Source organism: Drosophila biarmipes, unplaced genomic scaffold, assembly GCF_025231255.1.
Source record: "Drosophila biarmipes strain raj3 unplaced genomic scaffold, RU_DBia_V1.1 ptg000019l, whole genome shotgun sequence".
NCBI lineage: Eukaryota > Metazoa > Arthropoda > Insecta > Diptera > Drosophilidae > Drosophila > Drosophila biarmipes.
Window position 1 is genome coordinate 847,512 of NW_026114537.1, and position 27,226 is coordinate 874,737.

The following is a 27,226-nucleotide window of genomic DNA, read 5'->3' on the forward strand; positions in this document are numbered from 1 at the left end:
GTTCCTGAAGGCCGGACCATTTCATATGGAGCAATGGTTAAATTCTGGTTGTTATTAAATAGCTGGGCTGTGCAAAGGGAGTCTGAAACTGGGCGTTCCCTATTGGGGATGACCATTGTGGCCAATTTGGTACAGCTGGTTGCGTTTGTGGCACTAACCGTGAAGGTGCATTTTTAAAGAATAATGATTGTGGCCCTCTGTTGGTAGTGTGGATAGCGCGGAATGTTTGATTCTCCAACTTTAAGCAAAGGTGCAATGCAGAAGGAAGGTCAGTTGGTTCTTTTGTACCAAGTAAGCAATATAGGTCTGCACGGAGTCCGCGAACGAAAGTATCTAAGGCTTTGTCTCTGTACATTTTGGTCATCAATTGTTCTACTTCTGGTCCTAATTCCATACATCCAATTTTGTCAAGGATTAGGGATAGATGTTTAGAGACCGCCTGATGGAATTCTTATATAACATGATTTTTGCCCTGGGTAATTGTTGTCAATTGGTAGTCAAAGTTTCCTGAATCCCGTTATCTGCGTGATGAAGAGTAGGCATTTCCATATAGCATTCCAATTTAGTGGAATGTTGTAGGATTCCAATGCAGTGTCTGCATTTCCCTTTATTTTATTTCGAATAGTGTGTAGAATACCAAAATAGTTTTTAGCACTCTATCGACTTCTTTCTTTCAAGAAGTGAATTCTGCTGTATAGGTCCTGTAAGATTTCGCTGATTGGCCATTTGCTTTTGAAGAAGGGTAATTTTTCATGGGTGTGTCTTGCAAACATTTCAAGTAAAATAATATATGAATATAAAAAACAGGTTTATAAAGGTGAAATTATGGGGAAAAATTTTAAAATTCTTCATATAATATCTGATTTTCTAACCTTTGTATTTTATTTAAATTATCATTTTCTTTTTTACTTAGCTTATATTATTTTGTTTCTTAAAAGTTTCACTTAATCGCTGGTCTCACTTAACTTAACTTTGATGTGGTTACTTTTGCTGATGGTCCGGATGTTTTCCTGTATGTTGTCTACTTAGGATCCTGCGACGCACACAAATAGAGAATGTCTCGCTCGACAGTACTTGTAGTCATCCGATAGATCAGAAATTATTTAGCCCACCAGTTGTCGTTTTCATCTTCAATTTTATTAGGAAGCAATTCCTCTGAGTCTGACCTGTGTTAGGCCAGCGGAGTTGAACTTGTTAACTTCCCGCACGGATCAAAGTAAATCAGATGTCCCCGCCAGTTAATTTCCAAAATAATTAAATCTTCGATTTTACAATTCGGATGTCTCATATATTCAAGATTCAATTCGGAACTGATTCTACTCTACTTATAGTTAACCTGATCTAAGCTGTAGGTTGGGGAAGCGGCGTAGACTTCGGCGGCGGCGGCGCTGACGTTGCTGGCAGCGGCGTTGATGGGTTGAGAAATTCCTGAAGAGTTGCAGAAACTGCGGGGTCTGCAGAGTTCATATTTTGATTTAACTTTATTGTGTTTATGTTATTGAACTTAGGCTGGCTTTTACTATGTTGCAAGTTTTGTGCTTAACAATGTTGCAATATTAACTTAACTTATATACCTTCACGGTGTCGATGAGTAACGCTGCGGCGAATGGCGCTTGAATTGTTGGGATTTCAAACAAGCGAGAGATTCTTTTAAAGTTATTAGGCACGGATTATCATGAACCCCAAACTGTGATCTGGTTAGCCTTTACTGTTTTTCTTAGTCCCCCCTACATGCTAATTCATTATTGTTTGCCTCTAAGGAATGGGTAAGCAAATTCACGAGCCTAGTGGATTTATAGAAAACATTGCTTAGCCGTCATCTGTGTAAATTGTGCCTTTATTTCGAATACCGTTTTTAATGAAAATTAAAACTGTTTTTTTTTTTTTTTTTTTGCAGTGGTGGTTTAAACATCAAAAGCCAACTCAAAGCTGTGCTAGCATGCCGTAAACTCCACCCCGTCCCACCTTCCCCGGCGGTACAGCCATTGGGTATTCCTTCGCAGGGGGGGAATGCACTTAGAGGTCGTTAGGATTCTATCCTATTCGAATTTCGCAGTCTTTCTGCGATGCGCAGTTTTTTGAGAAATATTATTTCTGATCTAAGCATTATTTCTACCAAGTTACAGACAGCTGTCATCCTCCAAACCCTTATGTTCACATCTCGTCAGTCATTGTTAAATTTCGGACCGACTAAAAAAATATGTGTTCTTCGTCTTTATGATCCGAATCGCAGAGTGGGAGTGCTGATAACGTTCATGATTATAGTAAACATATTCAGATAGTATTTGGGATATCCATGTCCTGTTATCAGTTGCGTTAAATAAACGTGCACATGTCCATGTCCATCCATCCGTTTCAGCTATCTCTGCAGTTCGGGAATAAGTTTATACGTCCATCGTCCTTTCCTACTATTTACCCACCTCTCTTGCCATTTAGCAATGGTAAGTTTTCTGCATTTTTGGCGTAGGGATTCAGCAGTTGCGACCCCTGCGCTACCTTGGTGGATATACGCTGACACCACTGCTAACAGGTCAATCGGTATGACTCCCGATATTACCAGCGCTGCGTCATGGTATACCGTGCGGAATGCACAGCAAACCCTCAGGGCACACAATCTCTGTACAGAATCGCCATCTTGCATATAACTTTCATTTCTTGTGGCTCGGTCCCGTTGCAGATTCTTTCAGCGTCTGGGAGTTTCTTGGCCGTAACTACTATGGCTATTTTAAGAGATTTATTCCGGATTCCATCTGGTCCCGGTGCCTTGTCGTTCTTTATTGTTTTTAGTACTCCGAGGACTTCTTCAGGGCTTGTTAGCTTTATGCTTCTCGTGTTCACGATATGTGAGGTTGGCGCCATACTCTCTTCTTTATCCTTCGCAATGTTGGTAGGTACAGGGTAGAAGTATGTATGTGATGCAGAGGCAGGTGCCGAGGCTACCCTTAGCACGTTGCTGCCCACCAGGCTAAAAGACCAACAAGATCGGAACGCGACTGCCGGAAAAAAAAAGAGGACAGGAGTGGACGCACAAACTGCCTCGCTTGTGCAAAGCATCGCATTGCGGCCGTACCGAGCAACCATGTCAGCTATGCCTAATTAATGTATATGTATATATTGTCCGTTAGATTGAAAAAATGTAATATGTTATATGTAATGACATACTTTCTTTTATTTTATTGTGTGTGTAATTCGGTTTTTTAGTGGTGATTGTCCGCTTGTAGTCGTTGTGGTTTGTAGTTGTTAGTAAATGTTTACTTTTTTAAAATATAGAAGTGATTTAAGTTTGCAGATTTTTTTCTAGATCTAGATTGATTTCGAATACCTCTTTCAAGGAAAATCAAAACTGCTTTTCGTTAAATGGAACAACTTAAAATCTCTTGTATTTTAAGTGTCATATTTATAACGAAACTGCCACGAACAAATGATTTCATCATGCCCCCCATTGTTGGTGAGTGGACACATTCACAGTCTTTGGACCATCCGCCGACAAAACCACCGGATCTGATGGTAGGGTAGCGGTCCCTGGCAGGCGCTCAATAAATTCGCGCAAACTGTAGCCTTTATGGTAAAAATGTTGAACTAAAATTTATTTGTCTTGTCAATACCTATCGCTTGAGCTTATAGTTTTGAGTTCTAGAAATAAAGTGTAAAATGAAATGTATTGGTTTTATAAATAGCTATCGATTGACTTGAAATAAATTTGCCGCAGCCACCTTAACACCCACAAATGGCCAAAACCATGACCATCGCCGCTTCCTCGGAGGTCGTCTGAAAAGCAATGGAACCAAGCCAGTCATGTACGAGGGGGTCAATGCTGCATTAGCCCACTTCGGTGCGGCGTTTGGAAAAGCGCTTTATAACCATATTTCTAACCCTACATGGCGTCGGGGTGACAGATAGGTCTGTAGGAGGAAGGTTTCTCTGGCGGCTGCTCTGGTCTGTTAAGCAGCAACAGCTTTAAGCTTTTCCACCTACGGGGAAACGTACCCGGCTGGAGCGCTAGCGCCCGCTTCATAGCATTGTTGCGCTTTTTATTCGGAACCGGCGCTTAATTGTTCTGGATACTGCGTCAGGCTGTAGCGACCTCAGCCTCCGTTACTTCGCTGATCCCTGCTGATCTATTCTATCTATTGAAAACAAAGTGCGAACAATCTCATGTAGGGTTTCGGGGTCAGTAGGAGAGCGGTTGCATGAATATACCCCTTTCCAAGGGTCTTGCTCCAGGTTAGTATAAGGGAGGTTACTGCAGCCTCGGTCCTGTCCGTTTTTTTGACATTTGAAGAGCTCTTGTGGCTTTAAGGCACGTTCTCTTGAGGGACGAGGTACATGCTCGCAGAGGCGGAAAGAAGCCAGCGGTCGTCGAGTCAACGCGTCCACAAGTCAGGATAAAAATATCAGCAGCCAGTGTAACCAGCGCGAGGAAATACCGAATACAGCCAAGCCACACACCAGCTGTAAAAAGCTTCACGAGGATGAGCCCACTGTACTCGTATGTATATTTACTCAGCCTGACGTGTTTAATGTACTACTTTCTGAAAGCTTTTAACTAATTGGTGATTTGATAATAAAATATTTTGTTTCATATAAACCGAATTATCCAACGTGCCAAAAAACAAAACATTTTATTTTTGGCCTATCAAAATGTTATGGGACTAAATATGAAGCTGCACAAGCTTTATGCCGCAGCCACCTCTGCCTTTACTGAAGATATTTTGGCTTTTATGGAAACTTGGCTGAAACCAAAGATATCTGACTCTAAGTTCTGTCAAAAAAAGTTAACACCTATAGGACCTAACGCTCCTCACGATGTGCTGATTGCCATTACATCTAGCCTATAATCCGATAGAATTCACTCTTATATCCCAAACGAAATTGAATTGGTTATTGTGAAAGTTGCCTTGCAATCCTTATCTATATTCTTTACATGTTCTTATATTCCACCTGGCTCTGATCTAGTAATTTATGAGCACCATCTGTCTGCAACTAAATCTGTTCCATCTCTTTTTTCTAGCAGAGACTTTTTGATTGTTTTGGGTGACTGTAATTTACCTGATATTTCTTGATCTCCTCCTACTGATTTTATGGATGGCATTTTAGAATTATCGTTACAGCAAGTATTTATACAAAATTCCCTAAATAGACCGTTATATCTTGTGTTTGTTTCATACCAGTCTGAAGTCACAATATCTAGAATTGACCCTCTTGTTATACCTGAAGACCGATATCATCCAACTATGGAACTAACAATTTGCCTCTCCTGCTTTGATACCCTCTCTCCTTTAGTTTCTCCAACTAAAATGAGATGTTATCTTAAATGTGACTATAATAAACTTAAAGATATGATTTATCATTATAATTGGACAGACTTGTACAATGGTGAACTATTCTATATAGTGTTAAATACATTTTTTAATGAATGCGTTCTTGATAGGTTTTCTTCAAGCCTAAACAGGCCTCCTTGGATTACCAATGCGCTTTAAAGACCTAAAAACCTTAAATCAAACACTTATAAAAAGTGGGATAGGCCAGCATGTTTTTTTTAAATATGTGGTGGCTCGAACGGATTTTAATGTTTAAAAAGTAGCTGCTATTCTATGTTTCTAAATCAACTTAAATTTAAATTTTCAAATGATTTGAAACAGTTTTACAACTTTGTTATTGCCAAGCGGAAGTCATCGGCATTGCCTTCATCGGTACGTCTAAACTCAATGGAGGCATCGACGGATTTTGAAATTGCTGACTTATTTGCTGAGTTTTTCCAAACTACTTATAATTCAACAGCTTGGTCAAATTCAAACTACCCTAGTCCCATAAACAGGGAAAATTAGGGTTTTCCCCTGTAATCACCGAAAGAGAGACTTACCATCAAAAACGCCAACTTATTCACCCGGTCCAGATACACTTCCTGGATTTGTGCTTAAGTTTTGTGCGTCAACCGTTTGTAAGCCGACTCTTAAACTTTTTAATTTGTCTATTTCATCATCAGTTTTTCCTACAATCTGGAGGGGTGCGAAAACGGATGATCGGAATTACAGAGGTATTCCTAAATTGTCGGCAATTCCTAAGCATTTGAGCGTATTATCTCTTCTCTTCTTCTCATTTAAAACATTTATGTTCCTCGTTTATATCACCGTGTCAGTATCGTTTTGTTAAGCGAGGATCAACCACCACCAATCAACCTTCTTGAATTGACATCATTTGTAAAAATTGACATTGTATATACAGATTTTATTATGGCCTTTGACTTCGTTAACAACTCTCTTTTTTTATATGAATTTAAATTGACTATTTAGGTGTTGTTCTTGACCCTAAACTTAAATTTGACTGCCACGTAATGTTCACTGTTAACAAAGCCATAACTGTTCTTGGGTTTATAAAGCGTGTGTCAAAAGAATTTGATGACCCTTATACGACCAAATTATTATTTACCTCCCTTGTCCGTCCCATTTTGGAATATTGTTCGTATTGTCCGTATTGAGACGGTACAAAAAATTTTTTTTATTTGCCCTGGGATCAAAACGTAAGGCTACCTTCCTACCAGAGTAGATTACAATTGCTTAACTTACCTACACTTGTAAATCGTAGAACAATGCTTGGTACAATTTGTATACAAAATCATATAAGAGGTGACATTGATTCTGCAGATCTTTTAAGCAGCCTAACATTTAATGTTCCTGTTAAACTAACACGAAATTATTATCCTCTAAATTTTCCACGATGTACATCAAGTTTTTGTCCGCACGAGCCCCTGTGTAATAATTATAACAACCTTTATCATTTAATTTGCACTTCAACTTCTATCCCGATATTTAAAACTAATATTTTAACTTATTTGCTTCGCCTTTTTTACATTTTTATCCCGTTGATTTTTGTTATACGTATTTTCCTCGCCAACTTGAATTTATTGCTCAAATTGATAGAATAAAGGGCTCCGCGCGAACAACCACGTTCTTTTTCGAAGTGCATCAAGGTCTATTAAACTTATATTACAATTTGAATACTGCGTCTCACTGGGCAGTCACGTCATATAAATTTCGTGGAACGGACAAAAAAAATATTCTGAGCTAGGAGAACGAATCTCGAAGCTACATACAAAAGTTATTGTTTAAATTGTTATTTATTCAGCAGCGCCAAGAAAGAAAGTGCATTAATTTTAAGGTGTGGTTGTTAAACAAAACCAATCTTAAAGCGTATACATATGTGTGTTGAAATCTAAACGAACAACCATTAGTTCGTGTGAGTCTAATAGCTTTGTTAGAAAAAGCTATATTATCGCGCCATTCAGCGATTTTATTATTTATTAGCATGAAAGTTATTTAGCTCAAGATCCCAACCTCCCTAAACTCAACTTAAACTTAGCTGAGAACGCTTTCCAGCTCAAGTGCACAAGTCATATATAAACAATTCTTAACATAGCTGGGAATCCCAATAAGCTTCCTCACCTTAGTAGAAGTTCATTATCACGATTCAATTTCACTCTCTCTCTTAAGTCCAACTCTTAATGAGCTCCCCAATTCTCTTGAACAGAGGTTTGCTTTTAGGATGGCACATGGCCTAGAAGACCGTTTTTGCATCCGAATAGATCAGTTCTAATATACAATATTTGTAAATGGTGAAATAAAAATAGTGGCGATATCTATATGTCAACTGGTGCGTTAGAATCTGCTATCGTTTATCGACTTACAGGGAAATTTTCATGACATTTCATCTATTGGAAGTGAGGTTATTGCGTTTTAAGTGTCAATATGTTTTGCTTCTAACATAGAGCCAACATTACATTTTGTTTTAAAATTGGTAAAACTTTTACCGAAACGTTTCAATTGATGAAACAAGTTTATGGCGATGATTGCCTATCCCGTAGCAGAGTGCACGAGTGGTTTCAACGTTTTCAAAGTGGGCCAACCAAAGTCCGTAATCACCGAAAATTCCATCGAAACTGTGCGTGAATTCATATAAAATCAGCCGAAATCATCATTGAAATTTATGAAAATAGAACTGAACATCTCCAAAACATCGAGCTATCACATTTTGACCGAACATTTGGGCTTACAAAAGGTGTGTTGTGCACGGTTTGTTCCGCACAAATTGACTGATGTCAAAAAATTGCTCAGAATTCAACATTCGAAGGACATTATTAAAAAGTCAAAAAAAGACTTGAACTTCCTTTACAAGATTGTGACTTGTAGCGAAACGTGGTGTTTTCAATATGATTCCGAAATAAAACGCCAGAGTGCTGAATGGAAGGCGTAGGACAAGCCGAAACCCAAAAAATCGCGCCTGGGGAAGTCAAAAGTGAAGACAATGCTGATTTGTTTTTATGATTCCAGGGTATTGTCCACAAAGAATTTGTTCCACCCGGCCAAAACATTATTGCGGTATTGAAGTTTTGTTCGGCCCGAATATCGCGAAGATGGAAGTTGGCGTTTGTTGCCCGATAATGCGCCCTCTCATCGATCGACCTTGTGTCCAAATATTTTACCAAAAATCACATTTAAACCATCAACAACTCCCCGTATTCACCTGATATGGCACCGTGCGACTTCTGACTTATCGGAAAAATGCATTCGCCGATAAAAGGAAAGCGTTATGCAGACGAAGAGGCCATTCAAAAGGCTTGCACCGGCATACTGGCGGCCATACCGGGCAACGAGCTAAAACACTCGTTCGACATGCTTTTGAACGCTGTATTAAAAGGAGACTATTTTGAATAAAATAAATTGATTTTGCCGAAAAACTATTGGTTCTGTCTTTTTTAAAAGTACTTTTTACTTTGGAACTCACCTTGTAAGAAAAAGTTGTATTTAATTGAAAATTAAATAAAAAAAATATTTTTTTTAAATTTACTGGTGAAATAATTAATTTGCACACATGCACAACTGCATAAAACTGCGTTAAAGCAAAGAAAGTATAAAGAAACGGCAACCAAACGCGTCCATCTACTTGTTACATACTTTGCGATGCATATTTTTAAGATCATTAGAGACTTTCCCTGATAATGTAAAATAAAGAATTCTGGTTTCTTCTATTTGATATTTTGTTTGCAACATTTTTATGAAGAGCAAGACAAATCCCTTTAGTCAACGGCTATGCTAAATCATAAAAAAAATATAATTTTAAGAGTGTAATAACTTTAGTTATAACTTTTTAACATTTTTGTAAAAATTGAGCAACAAATTGTTCAATTTTGATCAAGAATATATATTTCTTATGGGATCGAAAAGGTATCCTTCACGGCGTAGCAAAAATAGCAAAAAAACAAAAATGGGACGACTGTGTCATACACCTAGGATAGAGACGACCGGGAGTTAATTAAATAATACTACTGTGGACAAAAAAGTAGCAACCACCGTATTCTAATGATTTGGCTTCGTGTGAGTTCTGTCTATTCCCAAAACTCAAGAGACCACTCCGGGGAACGCATTTCGAGTTGATTGAATAGATAAAAGCGGAATCGACGAGCGCGCTCATGACTATACCGGAAAGGGACCATATGGCCTGTCTCGAGGATTTGAAAAAACGTTGGCATAAGTTTATTTTATCGGGAGGGGATTACTTTGAAGGGTATAAAATTGATTCTGGAGAATAAATAAAGAATTTTCACTTCACAAACAAATGCACCTTATTTTTTGCCCACAGTAGCATATATAGTTCCTTATCCGGCCTGTGCAGGATTGTGCAGACCTGCAAAAAATACCACTTTTGGTAAAGTTTTATCTCGTTAACTTTAAAACTGTGAAAACTGTGAAAAACAGTTGGGCTCAGCTGGATCAAAAAATAAAAACAAAGAAAAATAAATTACAATGTCTACAGCGGGATTCGATTACCATACCCTCTGGCCAAACGGCAAGTAGGGCCACGGCCGACTAAATTTCAAATAGAATTCATACATATTTATTGTAGGACAACTCTATGTGTTCATACTCTTTGAAAATCGTCATAGCCAAGGAGAAGTGTAAAATGTAAACATTTAAAAGAAAAAATCTATTTTATAACAGAACAGCTGTTCTGTACCAGAGCGTTGCTTCTTGAGTGTTGAGAAGCGTAACAAATACGCAACGAGGAGTAGAGATTGAGCATCGGCAAAGGAAGGTCTCGTGTGTCTCAAATATATTAATGTGTTAACTGAAGAAAAGAAAACTGTATCAAATAACTTTATTCATCGGAGAATAAACCGTTTATAATTATTTAACAAATCTACGGCAGTCAATGGAAGCCTTTCTCTACAATTTTGGGGGCTCGACCGAGAACAATCGACCAACGTGCCAAACGCGGCCAAAGAACCAACAAGTTTTTGTGCTAAAAATTCATCGATCGCAGTTTAATAATTAAAACTTAACGGAGAGACTAGAAAGTTAAAAAACTAGAGTGATTACCATAAAAAAAGACTAAAAAACCATCCAGAAGAGCTGAGAATGTTCATATGCGCAATTCCACCAAGATTTGCAAAGTCTTGTGAAATCCTAAAACTACAAAACTACAAAATTTATTGCGCAGTTTGTCAATATAAGTGCAAAATTGGTTCTGTGGCGAAAGGTAGATTTCTAACGGAAGACGACGAAAGGCTTTTATACAATCCTTTGTCGTAGAGAGCGACAAATGGGTAAAGCGACGACTTGACCAAGAGGAGAACATGGAAATCTGGAGGAGATTACGACGCTGAAGCAGAGATCTAGATAGGGTGATTGAGACGAGGCGGCAAAGTGACGCCACTGGAGCTGAAAGCGATTGACCGAATCTGAAGGCGTGATTGAAGGCGATATTGAAGGCACAAGTGAAGACAAAGTTGAAGAGCAGTTCAAAAAGCAGTCATCAGAGCAGATAACGGTTACAGCTTTTAGTTCAACGATTTACCAGAGACGAATGTGAAAGCAGTGGCAAATATCAGAGATGAGCAACAAAAGACGAGAGACATCAGACGGTTCCCAAGTATAAATCCATAAAAGCAAATCCATATAAATCCCTATATTTAATTGATACCACAAATTTGAAGTTTAACAAAACAATTTTATGCAACGTAAACCATAGTTTATTCCCATTTAAAATGTTCTTTTGTTTTAATTTAAGAGAAAAGTAAATAAAGTCATGTAAGTTTAGAAAATATGAAAGTTGAAGAGATCACACGATTTTCTATTGCAGAGCTTAAAGATAACTTAAAGCAATTAAGATTACCAAGTTCAGGCGTCAAAACAGTATTACAGGAAAGACTCATCTCCTATTTTAAGGGAGAAAATATCGTCCAAGAGGAAAACACAAAATGTTCAGAGGAGTCAGTGTACGAGGAAACTAACGTCGTAGAGTCAAATATTTCTAATCCTCAACCCTTAGCCATGGCTTTCACACTGCGAGATATTAAAAATTCGCTTTCTCTATTCACTGGCAATGGTTCTCCAGGTATTGGTGAGTGGCTTGCAGAGTTGGGTGGACCGATCTTCAAAAATTCATTTATTTAGAATACGCCTCACCCATAGTTTTGGTTGCAAAAAAAGATGGCACTAAAAGACTCTGTTGTGACTACCGCAACTTGAACCAGAAGATTATTCGTGATAATTTCCCTATGGCCTTGATCGACGATGTTTTACACAAAGCAGTCAATACGAATTCTGCTTCGTACCATTCGGAAATTCCAATTCCCTTGCAGTGTTTAACCGATAAATTTTTGCAGTGCTCAGGCCATTAATTGAAGATGGTACCCTAATCCTGTACATGGATGATTTTATTATTCCATCAAAAGACGAACAATAAGGTTTGGTGAAACTAAAGAAAGTTTTAGATGTAGCAATGTCCTCAGGTCTGCGTATAAAGTGGGAAAAGTTTCAGGTCTTACAGAAGAGGGTCCAATTTCTCGGCTATATAGTCGAAAAAGAAACTATCTAACCATCAGCAGAAAAGACTTGAGCAGTCGAAAACTTCCCAGTCCCGCAAGACAAAAAAGGCGTTCAACGGTATCTTGGCCTAACATATTTTCGAAGGTTTCAAGGAACACCTTTTAGATGGACGAGGAAGAGTTAGCATCGTTTAAGCAATTAAAAGTATCCTTGACTAGTTCGCCAGCACTGAAGTTATTCGTTCAAAGGAGTGCTACCGAGGTCCAGGCACGTACGGATATGGAGCAATCCTTCTTCAAAAAGATTCAGCTGATGAAGAGTTTCACCCAGTAGAGTACATAAGCCGCAAGACAACAGATGCCGAGGAGAACTATCCTTTTTATGAGCTAGAAGTACTCGCTTTAGTGGAGAAGCAGTGGAGAATCTACTTGCTGGGAAGAACGATTAAGATCGTCACCGACTGCAATGCGTTTGCTATAACCATGCCGAAGAATGATGGCCCATGTTCTTACAAGATTTTGAGTACAAACGCGATAAACGGTCCCATGGATTTGACTAAAAAACAATACAATCATGTTTTAGTAGTGGTCGACTCTTCCTAAATTTGTGTGGCTTTACCCCACTAAGAGTACTGGCGCTGACGAGGTAGTGGATAGAATGGAAAGGCCGTCTGAAGTTTTCGGTAATCCAAGTCGTATTATCACGGATTGCGTTAAACCATTCACAGCCAATGTTTTTCAGGAGTACTGTAAGTATCACAATATCCAGCATTTGTTGGTAGCGACAGGACATATATATATTGACAAAACTTTGTGCGGAAGACTCGAAAGCTTGGTATAAGCATACTCAACATTTTATCAATTTCTCTCCACCTAAAAGTACAAAGACAGCTCCGTTCAAGATTCTTACGGGGATCAATATGAAGAATAAGTATGATAAGGAGTTAGACAAGCTATTAGAGGAAGACTTCTTAATCGAGTTGCAGGAAGAAAAGGAGAATATTCGAGTTGAAGCTAAGGAGAACATCAAAAACATTCAAGACGAGAACCACAAGTCAAGAAAGCCAGTTTCTGAGTACAAACTTGGAGATTTAGTAGCTATTAAGAGAACGCAATTTGGGGCAGGGTTGAAGCTAAAAAATAAGTTCTTAGGGCCCTACGCCGTAACTCCTAAGTTGAGATCCAAATAAAACGAACACTGTCGCTGAATATATTCGGGTAGAATGAATTTTCAGAATATCCGAATGTAGGATTTGCAGCCCTATTTTCTTGAGTGTTAAGAAGCGTAACGAATGCGCGACGAGGAGTATAGATTAAGCATCGGCAGAGGAAGGCCGTTCGTATACGGCAGTCAATGGAAGCCTTTCTCGGTTATATGAGTAACGGGTATCTGATAATCGGGGCATACGACTGCAGCGTTCTCTCTTTCTTGTAACTCCTATTGATGTGAATATTTTAATAAATGTCTTTTTTTTAAATTTGCAGTTTCAAGTATATCAGGAATTTTCCCAAACTACCGATTGTTGCACCACCATTAAGTTGCGTCTTTTCCACGTACCATCACGTCGTTACCGTTCCGTCTGGTATCTGCAGTATGCGGACTGGGCGGAGCAAAATTGTCCTAGCGACGTAAATCACTTTCTCAACTTTCTTGAAGAGCTGAGCTCTGTAAGACTCGCTTCGACGCAAGAAGTTCCGCCGGGGCACAACACAAACCCACCGGTTCTCTTACATTGCCTGGAGGGAGGAGGTCGTTCGGGAGTGACCCTGACTGCGGATCTCTTGCTCTACACTCTGGATCATAACGAGGTGCATTGAAAAATGGATATAACTATAAATTTGTTAAATATACTTTTTAACTCTACAGGACCTAGACATATCTCGTGTGGTAGGCCAGCTTCGGCATCAGCGGGACAGCATCATACCATCCTTGGCACAATATAAATTTATTTACAATCTCCTTATATCTTACCTAAAACGCACGAGGCTAATCTAACGTTGAATATAATAATATGTATAGTTTCAGTAAACAAAATATATCTCTCTCATTTTAATGGTCGCTTGTTCTTAAGGACGTTTAAAAAATGTGGGTTTAAGAGTGTGAAAGTGAACAAGGCACCCATGAATTTGCATGCTTAAACTCAGCATTCTAGGCGTAATAGTTTCTGCGTTTATTCGGACTTGATCTAGAAAATATATTACTATGGGCAAATAGTAAGGTGAATTTTCAATTTAAACTTCGCAAGTCAAATAATTTAAGCTAGTTATTGTGCACATTGCTCGTAGACTAATAAGGTACACTAGAAGAAAGAAGTTTCTATGTCCCCATAAGGTACATATATTCGTGATCAGAATCACTAGCCGAGTCGATCTAGCCATGTCTGTTTGTCTGTCCGTCCGTATGAACGCTAAGATCTCGGAAACTATAAAACCAATAAATAAAAACCAATAAATAATAAAACCAATAAATAAAAAAGGTATTTCTCTTGTAAATTATTTAGTTTTATTGTTGTAAAATTATTATAAAAGTATTTTTACTTTCACACTTTTTCGTTTGCTTTTCATAACACAATAATTGGTGCTTCGGTTTGCTCAAAACCAAATTTTTTCTGTTTTGAAAACGAAAAAAGCCAGGGGATATTAAATTCGAAACTAGACACTAAAACTCTGACATCTCTAAAACTACAAAGCCTAGAAATTTTCTATTTGGCATGTATTGGCTGAGATTCTTGTATACTCTTTTTCACAAGGGTGCCAAGCCCATTTCCATTGCTCTTAGTTGCTCAATAAAAAATCATCATAAATAATAACCATTTAAACGCAAAGGTGAAATGAATATCGGAGCCAGCCTGTATGTGTTTACCACAAAACACTGAATTGCGTCCTTGTTAAAAAAGTTATTTTGTTTTATAGGTTTAGGTTACATCCTCCTACAGGGCTAGTTGGACCTTTCGGGCTAGAAAAGGCATCGACTACCAAATGGTAACTTATGGGTCAATTAGTGACTTCTTTATCTTTTACAAACTTGCACTTGTGCAAAAGAGTTATGGTAGGGTTAACACTCATACGAGTATATGAATTATAAAAATCGTTAAATAATCGTATATAATTTTTTTTAAAACTAATACACTTGTTAAAATAATAAAATAATTTTAAAAAAATTAATAGATAATTATTAGATAAAAAGGATAAAATAAAATAATAAAAAATAGATATTTTTGTTATATATTATTTGAACTTAATCATAGGCTGCAGCAATATTTACAATAGCGGTGGGTCAGCAGCAAAAAGTTTTCATCCATTCTATAACAAGCTGATTTTATTGATGCTTAAAAATTTAAAATAAATATAAAATAGCCTAATTATATATAAATATAAATAAACAAAAACATTATAAGCAAAATGTTTTTATTGCAATTGATTATTTGATATCGGTAGGCGCAATGTTAATCGTAACGGACTGCCATCACTACTCAACGCCATTACCATCTCTCACCCAACGTTTGTGCCAAATTTTGTAAACATTTTAGTTCATTTGTTGTAATCTAAAGTGTCGTTAACAGGTGAGTTCCACCATATATGTGATATTTAGCCACGATCAGGAACAGGCACATACGTCGATTAGTTAAAGAGGAGAATGAGAAAAAGAGAAAAAAGAAGACAAAAAAAGAAAGAAACAAATTTAGGGAAATAGAAATGAATTAGAAGTGTCTGATAGTTGGTCATTCAATACAACAGATTTTAAAAATCATAATTAGAATAGGTGTCCTGTGAATGGCTTTCTTTCAGCTTGAAATTTCTGCAAGTGATATGGAACCCTGCATCCAGCGGAGTTGCAGCAGCTCTTCAATCCCCAATGCCGTGCCGTTGAAGCAGATTCTTAATATAAAGTTTGACTCAGCATTATCTCGCTCAACTCGCTTTCTCGCTGAGCTTCCATTCGAAGAAACATGTGCAACTATCCGTGATCGAAACATTCGAAAGACTGAAGTATCTTGCTTTTAATGCTTATGAGAATACAGAATAAGTGCAAGATGCGGTCCACTTGAATTCATGTATAGACATGGCTCGTTTTCACATCGGTTAAAACCAATGCATCCAGTTTAAAGTTCCACTCTCTTCCAGACTGTTTAAGGCCATAAATTGCCTTCTTTAGCAAAAGCACGCCGTCCGCGTGATCTTTGTCCAGAATCCGCATGCCTGTTTCATGTAAACAGTGTCTGTTAAATTGAATATTTAGATAAGCCGTACAGACAATTATCTGGTCCAAATATAGTTTTAACTGTGCAACCAGGGCAAGTATGAAACGAATGATCTCCATTCGACAGTCAAGTTAAAAAGTCTCCGAGTAATTAATTCCATACTGCTGTGAGCAACCCTTGGCTACTAGCCGTGCTATATATCACTGCACTTGGCCATTGGCCTCCCTCTTCACAGTAAAAACTCGTTTGCAGCCTATAGTGCGTTCTGTCTTGGGAAGATTTGCTGTCTGCCAAGTATGGTTGTTCATAAGAGCTTCGTACTCTCGAGTCATCGCTTTCAACCATAATTCAGAATCAGGACATCTTATTGATTCTTGGTAGCTTAGCGGATTAAATACGTCGCTGTTTATTGCTGTTCCTAAAACATTGAATTGCGTTCGCGGGCGCCCAGGTTTTCCCACCCGAATTACTTTAAGTCTGCCAGGACCGTTTTCCGTCCTGGGCGTTGTCCTCATCCTATGCGCTGTTCTCGTCTTCTGCTGTGATCATTTTTTATGCCGACCTGCCGTGTCCGTGCGACCCGGGGTTGAGTTTGCGATCTGAGCCTACATCGTTGCCTCAGTTGTCCCTCTCAGCCTCCAGTTTGACGTTTGAAACACATGCTATCAACTTGCTCGTCGAAAGGTACATCTCTCTTTCCGATAACTGGTCCAGTGCTAGGGCCGTAGAGCCTATACCCTTTGATCCTTTCCTTTTTGCTTGAATTTACTTAGTGTGTGGCCCTATCCAATGCAAGGAACCACAAACTTTCAAGTGATTGATGGTTCCGTTCCATGCTTTCATTGGAGTCATGTCTAGATACACGGCTGTGTATATAGCTTCTCCCGATAGAGACTCCACCAGTCCAGACTGCGTCAGCAAGCATCGGGCCATTTCCACTAACGTACGGTTAGCCCTCTCCGCCACGGCGTTTTGTTGTGCGCTGCACGGGATTATCAACTGCATTGAATTGTCAACTGCCGCCAGATCCCATTCGCTTTGAGAAAAATTGTCAAAGGTTGCGTTGACAAATTCCTTTTCGTTGTCGCTTTGTAAACACTCTAGAAGCTAGACTTGTCATCGATGTACGTGTGAAAATATCAATTTTCACTCAGTGATCTTGTACTAAAAGGAACTCATACAGATACAGATGTATGAACTAGTTCCAATACTTCACTGGCTCGGCTTTCAGATTTATGTGGGAACGGTTGTCCGGTTTCTTTGCTCAACATGCATGTTTTACAGGAGGTGTTTTGTGGTCAAATACCACCTTTAATTCCACGAACCATTTTCTTCTTCAGACTGCGATAATTAAAGAGGCCATATCACATGCGCCATAAAATACCATCGGCATTGGAAACAGCTAAACACTGATTGGACTTTTCTTCAAATGAATATAGATTCCCTTTTTTGTTTACTTGCTATATAGACTCCCCGTTCTGAATAATCTTTGCGCGCTTTTCGTTAAAGTGCACCAAATTGCCTTTAGAAACGGTTTGACTTACGGACATAAAGTTTCCCTTCATCGTAGGAACAAATAGAACTTCGTTTAGTACAATTGTGTATCGATCTGTCTTTGGCTTGACTACTCCTTTTACCTCCGCGTGCAGAAATCCGTCTCGGCATGCTTCTCCGCTATCCAATCACCATTGTGTGCGATTAAAGCTATCCTCATCCAGAGCTCCAATAAGCTGCACTGCTTTTGACCAGTTAGAACTTGCTTCTTTTTTTTCAACCGACACTCGGCCTTAACATGTCCACTCTTGCCACAGTTATATCATATGACATTCATCCAATCTTTTTTGGAATCAAAACTTTTCTTTCGTTTTACTAAAACATTACTTTCTCGGCTCGGGTCTAAATAAGACTGCCTTCTTCCATCTTAAGGGAACGTTCTCTTTGTTTTGGTCGAAATGAAGGCAAAGTTCGTCAATTTTTTGTGGGATAATGAAAAGGCGTACGAACTTCGGGTTTTGCTTTTTGAATTCGTTTAATATTAAAGATTTTTTTTAAATTTATTTGATGGTGAAATTCAAAATGGCGGCTGCAAAATGGCTGCATTCGTGTGCCTCCGCGCGGCAAACATCGTCCAAAATTCCGAGCCTGCAGCCTCTTTTAGTCAACTGAAATAGAAAATTGTTATCATTAGTTAAAGTTAATATACTTTTGTGAGGCACTAACCTAGTGGCATCAAATTGCGGCCATAAACTGACCGCGTAATGAACGTTCGAATTTTAAAGTTCGATTTTCGTACTTTTTTTTTCAGTTAAACCACGTAGAAAAGTTATAAATAAATTATTGTTTATATCCGGAGTAGCTTAGTGCCCAATAAAGAAGCATATACTTTCATAAAAATTTTATATGAAGCAAATCGGTTCACAGAATGAAGCTGTGGACGCGGAATTTTTTTGAAAAACATGGTTTCGAGAAAAACGCGTTTAAAGTTTTTTAAAAGTATGACTGCGCGCGTGACACAGGTGTATTCGAGACGCTCTCATTCACAAACTATTCATCGTATAGAAAAATCCTTTCACACACATATTCTAAGGATATTTGGGTTTCAACTTTTGCAAAAAAAATCGATTTTTTGATCCAAAACAAAGAGAACGTTCCCTTAAATAAAAATCCAACGAACCTCGGCCAGAAGCTTTTCTTTTTGAACTTTTAGAACTTCAATTTATGTTTAGATAAAAAGCTTAAGATGAAACTGTCGCATCACATTGTGAAATTCAATTATGATGACCGATGCAATTTGGCGGCTGCTTGGAACGCAAAAAGTATTTAATTTAATTGATCTCTTAATTCTGTTAAAAAAATTTCTTGGTTAATGGATTTTTCTGCTTCTGGCCGTTGATTTTTGGTTGCAAATAATAAAGCATTTTTGTATTTTATAATAAGTAGAAAAAAAACAAATATATAATGCTTACAATTAATAATATAAAGGTAAGTGATATTTTAGTATTATTAATTTTAATGAAGGGGTTTAACATTTTTATACTTGTCTTTTTCGATTTAGCGTCGGTTGTGAACAGCTGTGTTTACTTTTGTGCTCCGAGTTTTAGTCTTTTTTAGTGATTTTGTGCGAGTGTTCTGTGTGTATTTATTTACAAAGATTATCCTAACAATTGCGCTAGTAATTTTAAATAGATCTCCCAGTAAACGGGTTCAGTTGTTCCACAAAGGAAGCAATTATTTGTTTCTAGATTCACCCCAGATACCACATCTGAGAATGATTTGGAATTTATACATGAAAAATACCCATCCGAAAAATGAAAAATTCCCATCCAATTTCATACGCTCGTAGGATATCGTCTTTTAAAATATTTGCTCCGCCCGATGTTTTTAAAGTTTTACTTTCTGAAAGCTTTTGGCTTAATGATGATTTAGTAATTAAAGAATTTGTTCCAAATAAACCGAATAAAGAATTCTCATTAATATCCCAAATGAAATTGAATTTCTAAGTGTGAAAGTTTCTTTGCAATCTTATCTGTTTTTGTTACATGTTCCTATATTCCACCTGGCTCTGACATAGTAATTTATGAGCACCATCTGTCTGCAATAAAATCTGTTCTATCCCTTCCTTCTAACAGAGACCTTTTCATTGTTTTAGGTGACTTTAATCTACCTGATATTTCTTGGTCTCCTCCTTCTGACTCATTTGTCGCTATTCCGTTATCCGTCCATGATTTTGTGGATGGCCTCTAAGCATTATCGTTACAGCAAGTAAGCTTTATAAAAAATGCCTTAAGTAGACAATTAGATCTTATGTTTGTTTCAGTCCCGTCTGAAATCACAGCATGTAGAATTGACGCTCTTGTTGTGCCTGAAGACCGATATCATCCAACTATGGAAGTGACAATTGCCTCCCCTGCTCTGATACCCTCTCTCCTTTAGTTTCTCCAACTAAAATTAGATGTTTTCGTAAATGTCACTATAATAAACTTAACGATATGATTTCTCATTATAATTGGTCAGACTTGTACAATTGTACAGACATTGAAAGTGCCACTGAACTTTTCTATACAGTCTTAAATACGTTTTTTATGAATGCGTACCTGATGGGTTTCTTTCAAACTTAAACAGACCTCCTTGGTTTACCAATGCGCTTCAAAGTCTTAAAAACCCTTAATCTAACACTTATAAAAAGTATAAAAAATCGGGTAGATCAGCAGATTTTTCCAAATATATGGTGGCTCGAACAGATTTTAATGTCCTCAACAGTCATTGCTATTCTATGTACCTAAATCGATGTAAATTCGAATTTTAAAACGATCCGAAAGAGTTTTACAACTTTGTTAATGCCAAGCGTAATTCCTCAGCATTGCCTTCATCGGCACGTCTTAAATCAATGGAGGCATCGACGGATTCTGAAGTGGCTGAGTTTCAATCTACTTAAAGTTCCTATTCCCTTAAATAGGGCAAATTGTATTTTTATCCCTGTAATTAACGAAAGCTTTCGTATAAAAGATTTAGAAACAAAAATGCCACCTTACTCAGGGTTCCTGGATGTGTGCTTAAGTTTTGTGCGTCAACCGATTCTTAAACATTATTCCACTTCATAAAAAGGGTGCGAGGTGTTCCTAAATTGTCCGCGATTCCTAAAGCATTTAAGCGTATAATCACTTTTAATTTGAAATATTTATGTTCCTCGCTTTTACCACCGTGTCAGCATGGTTTTGTTAAGCGAAGATCGACCTCCACCAACATTCTTGAATTGACATCTATTATATTAAATAGATTTAAGTAAAGCCTTGGGGTTCCTGTTAATTTATTAACTTGGATTTCAAGTTACTTGAATGGTAGCACTCAGAGGGTTATATTCAAGAATGTTGTTTCAAAATTTATCTACGTGACATCTGGAGTGCCTCAGGGTAGTTCTTTGCTGTTTACTTTGTTTATTAACGATCTTCCCTCAATCATAACACATTCTGGTGTACTAATGTATGCTGATGATGATGTTTATCATTGATGATATAGCGTCGGGATTTAACTTACAGTCGGATATTGATTGTTTTCATGGATGGTGTGAGTACAAACTTTTAAATTTGAACTGCTTTAAATGCAACGTTATGACTTTTTATAGGGGTACTCCTACGTTTATCAGTTACTTTCTTAAAAATACACCACTAGACCGTATATATTCAGTTAACGATTTAGGTGTTCTTCTTGACCCTAAAATTAAATTTGACTGCCACATTATGTCCACTGTTAACAAAGCCATGAGTGTTCTTGGGTTTATAAAGCGTTGGTCAAAAGAATTTGATGACCCTTGTACGACCAAATTATTATTTACCTCCCTTGTCCGTCCTATTTTGAAATATTGTTCGTCAGTTCGGAACCACAATATCAAGTGCACATCGACCGTATTGAGTCGGTACAAAAAAAATTTCTTTTATTTGCCCTGCGTAGTTTGAACTGGGATCAAAACGTAAGGCTACCTTCCTACCAGAGTAGATTACAATTGCTTAACTTACCTACACTTGTAAATCGTAGAACAATGCTTAGTACAATTTGTATACAAAATCATATAAGAGGTGACATTGATTCTGCTGATCTTTTAAGCAGCCTAACATTTAATGTTCCTGTTAAACTAACACGAAATTATTATCCTCTAAATTTGCCACGATGTACATCAAACTTTTGTCTGCACAAGCCCTTTCTCGTTCTGTGTAATAACTTTAATAAACTTTATCATTTAATTTGCACTTCTACTTCTATTCCGGTATTAAAAACTCATATTTTAACTCATTTGATTAATTCTTAGTTGTGCCTTTTATTTTCATTTGTGTCCCGTTTCTATTTGTTTTATGTATGTGTCTTCCTCGCGAACTCGCATTTTTTGCCCAAATTGATAAAAAAGCCCCGCGCGTAACAAGCATGTGCTTGGTGTCGTTGGGCCACTTGTTTGTACTGTTCGAAGTGCATTCACGTCCATATATATATTATCTAAAAAGAGTTCCGAGATATTTGATAAAATGTAATCGGATATTTCCAAATTTTTGAAGTAGTTCGTAGTTATGTAGTCAAGAATTTTGTTTTCCAAATTGGTATATGGGATATTATTAATTTTGTTTGTACCATTAAATGTTATTAAATATGACCCGTTTAAATGGGAGTTGTTAACAATATTGTTACCATTTATAAGGATGGCACCATCTTGTTTTATGTATATTTTTTTTTATTATTTTCTTTTTTTTTTTTAAAGTTGATTTCTTACCATTTAATAGTCGGGTAAAGTGCAATAATTCGTTCTTAAAACATATTTGCGCATTTTGCAACTTGATTGCTTAATACTAGTTTCCCATCGATTTGAAAATTGCTCTGGCATGATATATTTCGCATATATAAATTATTAAAACTTCTCTATGAAATGCGATTTTAAAAACAGACATGCCCATTAGGTCCATCGTTGTTTACAATTTTGGTATTAAAAACGTCAATTTTTGCAAGTGTGATTGTGTCAATTAAATTTGGCAGATCAAATCAAATCACAGTACCTAACTCATTTATTGCCCTTTTTGATATAGTTGAAAGTAATTGTGATTAAATTAATTGGATTAGTTCTAAGTCATATTTAATTTCCCATTGTGATCTTTTAACTGATTCCAAGTGAATTATTTCTTTATAAAAACTTAAGTTAGTTACGTGAAATAAATCTGCGTATGTATCATACGTCAATACGTCTTTATTGTCCTTGAATAAAAGTTACTAGTGACTTGTATAGTCAATTATTTCTTATTTTGTTAATTATTTCTTATTTAGGTGTAGTATGAACACCTGATAAAACATTTTCTTCTTGAGATAAAACTGCACCGATTGCAACGTCCGAAGCGTCGGTGGTCAGAGTAAATTTTTTATTATAGTCCGGTTGAACTAGTTCTACTTGAGCAATGAGATTTTATTTCAGCTCTTTAGCTTTAATAGCTGGTTCATCCAGCTGAATTAACATTTTCGTTGACATTCTTTTTACAATTTTGCCATTATGACCTCCAAGATATTTTGTTAGAGGTTTGGCTATGGAGGCGTAGTTTAAAACAAATTTTCTATAATAGCCCGTAAGACCTAGGAAACTTCTTAGTTCCCGAATATTTTTTGGAAGCGGATATTTAGTAATTGTGTCAATTTTTTTTTGGGTCTGTCTTAATGACGTTATAAGATACGATGTATGCCAGAAAACTGGCTTCTCGTTTAAAATTCCAAATCTATTGTTGAGAAATATCTTGCTTTCCTCAAATTAGAAAGAATTACTGATGGGGGTTGCATTGGGTACCTGTCATGTATGGTACTTTCATTTAAATTTTTATAGTCAATAACGAGTCTTTACTTTCCGATTTTCTCCTTTCTTTGGGACTACCAGAACTGGTGAAGGGCTTCGGCCAGGCCTCTGATATAATTCTACTGATTTCGCTATTCACAAAGTCAGTGACAGATAAAGCATACGGATATTATTTCCCGTATATTGGCCTGTCGTTAATAAGGTTTATTTCCCCTTTTATGTTCTAAAAGGAATTTGCATATTTATCTTTAAATGTTTTTTTTCGTCCTTCTAATTGAAATATACTTTTATTTTTTATCTGTTGTTTGTCAGATAACTCAATGACGGCGGGCTTGAAATTTTTACATTTCAAACGATTGTTATTTATTTGATTTTCTACGTTGGCACTCTCAGGATTTTTAAGTCCCAAGATATTTTTATTTTTATTGACGGATATTTCTACGTCGGCGTTCTCATGATTTTCGAATCCCAAGCTTTTCTTACTATTTTCCACAAATAATGAAATCTGTATCTTTACTACTTTTATCTTCATAATATTTTTTTATTATTATTATTATTATTATTTTCAATTAATTCATTGATTTTATTCTGAACTGTCATAAAATCATCATGATCCGGAGTTCCAGCTAACCATTTCCACACGGTGCCAGTCATTTATTCCCCTTTTTGATCTAGTTGAAATTAATTGTGATAAAATTAATTCGATTACTTCTAAATCATATCTTATTTCCCATTGTAATCTTTTATTAGTATCCCTTTTTATAATATCTGATTCCAATTTTATTATTTATTTATAAAAACTTAAGTAGTTACGTGGAATAAGTCTGCGTATGAATCATATGTCAATACGTCTTTATTGTCCTTGAATAAAATATACTCGTGACTTGTATAGTCAATTATTTCTGATTTAAATAAGGTGTAGTATGAGCATGTGATAAAACATTTTCTGGAAAAGGTAAAAAAAAGTAATATATAAATATTTAGAATTTTATATTATCTTTGTGAATAATTCTATTTCTACTGTTGATTATTTGTTTGTTAGGTTTTGTTAGGTAAATTTTCCTTAACTTCTTGTTTTTTATATCTAGTTTTAAGTTTATTCTTTCCCCATGTTTCTTTTCATAAACTACCTGTCCTACATGATAATGTTTTTCTTTTCTGTTATCATTGTGTGTTTATAACATTTATTCTTGTGTATATTTTGAAATTTGAGGAATATTATCGTGCTCTATTTTATTGTATAGTACGTCAAAGGGTTTTTGGTTCGTTCGAATGAATACTCTGATTATATTCTATTAAATTCTTTTTTAATGCATCGAGCTTATTTTGTTAATGTAGAATGTGCCTTTCAACTTGACCTTTTGAGGTACTGTGGCTCGGGTCTGCGTAATGTAAAGTTAAACCGCACCTTTGTGCAAAAGATTTAAATTGAGCCGAGGTTGAGCTCGGTTCATTATCGGTCGTTATTAATTTGGTTTGTGGAAATTGTTGAAGTAATTCCATTACTTTGTTTTCGATATTTAATTTATTTTGGATTTCTTTTACTACTAGAAATTTTGAATAGGCGTCAATGCAAGTTATAAAAGTGAGACTTTGCGTGTATATATGTCAATGTGTAAATTTTCTCCTTCTTTACTTGGGATTGGGTCTTCTCCAATTGGAATTTTAATTGGATGTCTGTTATATTTGTTTTCATTGCAAATTTTACAATTTTTTATATATTCTTTTAGTTTTGTGAGTAAGTTTGGCCAATAATACAATCTAATGATTTGTTTATAATTTTCATCAAGTCCCCTGTGTGCTCTACAATGTGTTTCTTCGATTATCAGTGCTCTGTCTTCAGAATTTTCCACATCTTGGAAAAATATTCTTGTATACAAACATTTATTCAAAAAATTTTCTTTAAGTGGTTTTTGAATTCTATAAAAGTCCTCTAAAGTGCAATGAATACCTACTGTTATATTAGGAGGAATGTATTCTCTTAAGATTGATATGAAATTTTCTGGAGTGTCAAATTCTACTATATGTCTGGTATTTTCAAATATATTAATCGACTCATGTATTGTATACCGTTGCTATTACTTGAGCAATGAGATTTTCTTTCTCGTTAAAAGCTTTAATAACTGGTTCATCCAGCTGAACTAACATTTTTTTGACAATCTTTTTGAAAGTTTGCCATTATGACCGTCAAGGTATTTTGTTAGAGGTTTGGCTATGAAGGCGCAGTTTAAAACAAATTTTCTATAATAGCGCGTAAGGCCTAGGAAAATTCTTAGTTCCCGAATATTTTTTGGAAGCGGATATTTAGTAATTAAATTTTTTCTGGGTCTGTCTTAATGACGTTATAAGACACGATGTATCCTAAAAACTGGTTTCGCGTTTAAAAAAACTTTGATTTTTTAAAGAGATTTTCATGTGTGCATTTAATAATATATTTATAATTTTTTTTAAGTTTTCATAGTGTTGTTCAATGGAATTTGAGAATATAATGTAATAATATAATGTCGTCCATGTAGACATGGCATGTTTTCCCTATTTGTTCTCTTAGAATGTCATCCATTGCTCGCTGAAAAATTCCTGGTGCATTTGTTAATCGGAATGGCATTCTTAAAAATTCGTATTTTCTATTATTAAGTGAAAAAGATGTTTTTTCGACATCAGATTCTTTCATTAATATCTGATGAAAACCTGATTCTAAATTTATTGTTGAAAAATATCTGCTTTCCCCAAATTGGATTGAATTACTGATGGGTCTTGCATTGGGTACCTGTCAGGTATAGTACTTTCATTTAATTTTTTATAGCTTTACAGCTTCCGTCTTGATTTTCTCCTTTCTTTGGTACTACCAGAACTGGTGAATTGTAAGGACTTCGGCAAGGCCTTATAATATCTTCTGATAACATTCTACTGATTTCGCTATTCACAAAGTCGGTGACAGAGATAGCATACGGATATTGTTTCCCGTATGTTGGCATGTCGTGAATAAGATTTATTTCCCCCTTTATGTCTGTTCTAAAAGGAATTTGCATATTTATCTTTGAATGCTCTTTTTCACTATAGGAAACTATTTTTTTCTTTAGTCATTCTAATTGATCTGTACTTATATTACTTATTTGTTGTTTGTCGGATACCTCAACGACGGCGGGCTTGAAATTTTTACATTTCAAACGATTTTTATTTATTCGATTTTTGACGGTATTTTCTTCGTCGGTACTCTCAGGATTTTTGATTCCCAAGATATTTGTATTTTTGTTGACGGATATTTCTACGTCGGCGTTCTCAGGATTTTTAGTTCACAAGACATTTGTATTTTTGTTGACGGATATTTCTACGTCGGCGTTCTCAGGATTTTTAGTTCTCAAGCCTCTATCACTATTTTCCACAAATAATGAATCTGTGTCTTCTTTACTTTTCTCATCAAAACATTTTTTTACAATAAATTTTTTTAACGGAAGAATATTATTTTTTTCTTCAGTTAAACTTATTTCATTTTTTCCTCATTATTATAATATTTTAACTTTTCGGCTTTCCCATTTTATTCCAAGACTCCCTTTGCTAAATTTATTATAGCTCCAACTTTTTTTTAGTAAATTGAATTCAATTAGAAGATCAGATTCAAATCCTTCTATTTCATAAAATAAATGTCGTGTTTTAAATAGATTTATAATATTGTAATACTTAATAATACCCATGAATTGAAGTTACCTTTTTAAATATTTATAATTCATTTTTATTTTCAAAAATTCCCTTTTTTATATAAGAAGCAGTGGCTCCTGTATCTATTAAAATCTTTAACTGCTTCTTGGTTTTTCTGTCTATCCTAACTTAATAAGGCATTCCCTTGAAGTGGTCTCGTCTAAAAAATGATCTTCATTAATATTATTT

At 36.2% G+C, this 27,226-nt stretch overlaps 2 protein-coding genes across 4 annotated transcripts in view; both read left to right on the forward strand.

The window, feature by feature from the left end:
* The window catches only part of LOC108032944 (tyrosine-protein phosphatase non-receptor type 21), a 152,037-nt gene that overhangs the window by 70,247 nt on the left and 54,564 nt on the right, over positions 1-27,226 (forward strand). The window contains exons 6-7 of one of the 3 annotated variants that reach the window (XM_044091586.2): positions 13,310-13,633; positions 13,692-15,035. The exons of 1 other annotated variant lie outside the window; for it this stretch is intronic. In XM_044091586.2, the coding sequence (XP_043947521.1) occupies positions 13,310-13,633; positions 13,692-13,820 (453 nt within the window). In that variant the 3' untranslated portion in view covers positions 13,821-15,035. Of the gene's footprint in view, positions 1-1,897; positions 3,658-13,309; positions 13,634-13,691; positions 15,036-27,226 lie in introns of those variants that run through there. One more of the 3 variants, XM_044091588.2, reaches the window with a different exon arrangement.
* LOC108024892 (uncharacterized) overlaps positions 15,254-27,226 on the forward strand; it is a 219,850-nt gene continuing 207,877 nt past the window's right edge. Inside the window, exon 1 of the mRNA XM_050890300.1 lies at positions 15,254-15,258. The gene's annotated coding sequence lies outside the window, so the exon portion shown is untranslated. The remainder of the gene's footprint in view (positions 15,259-27,226) is intronic.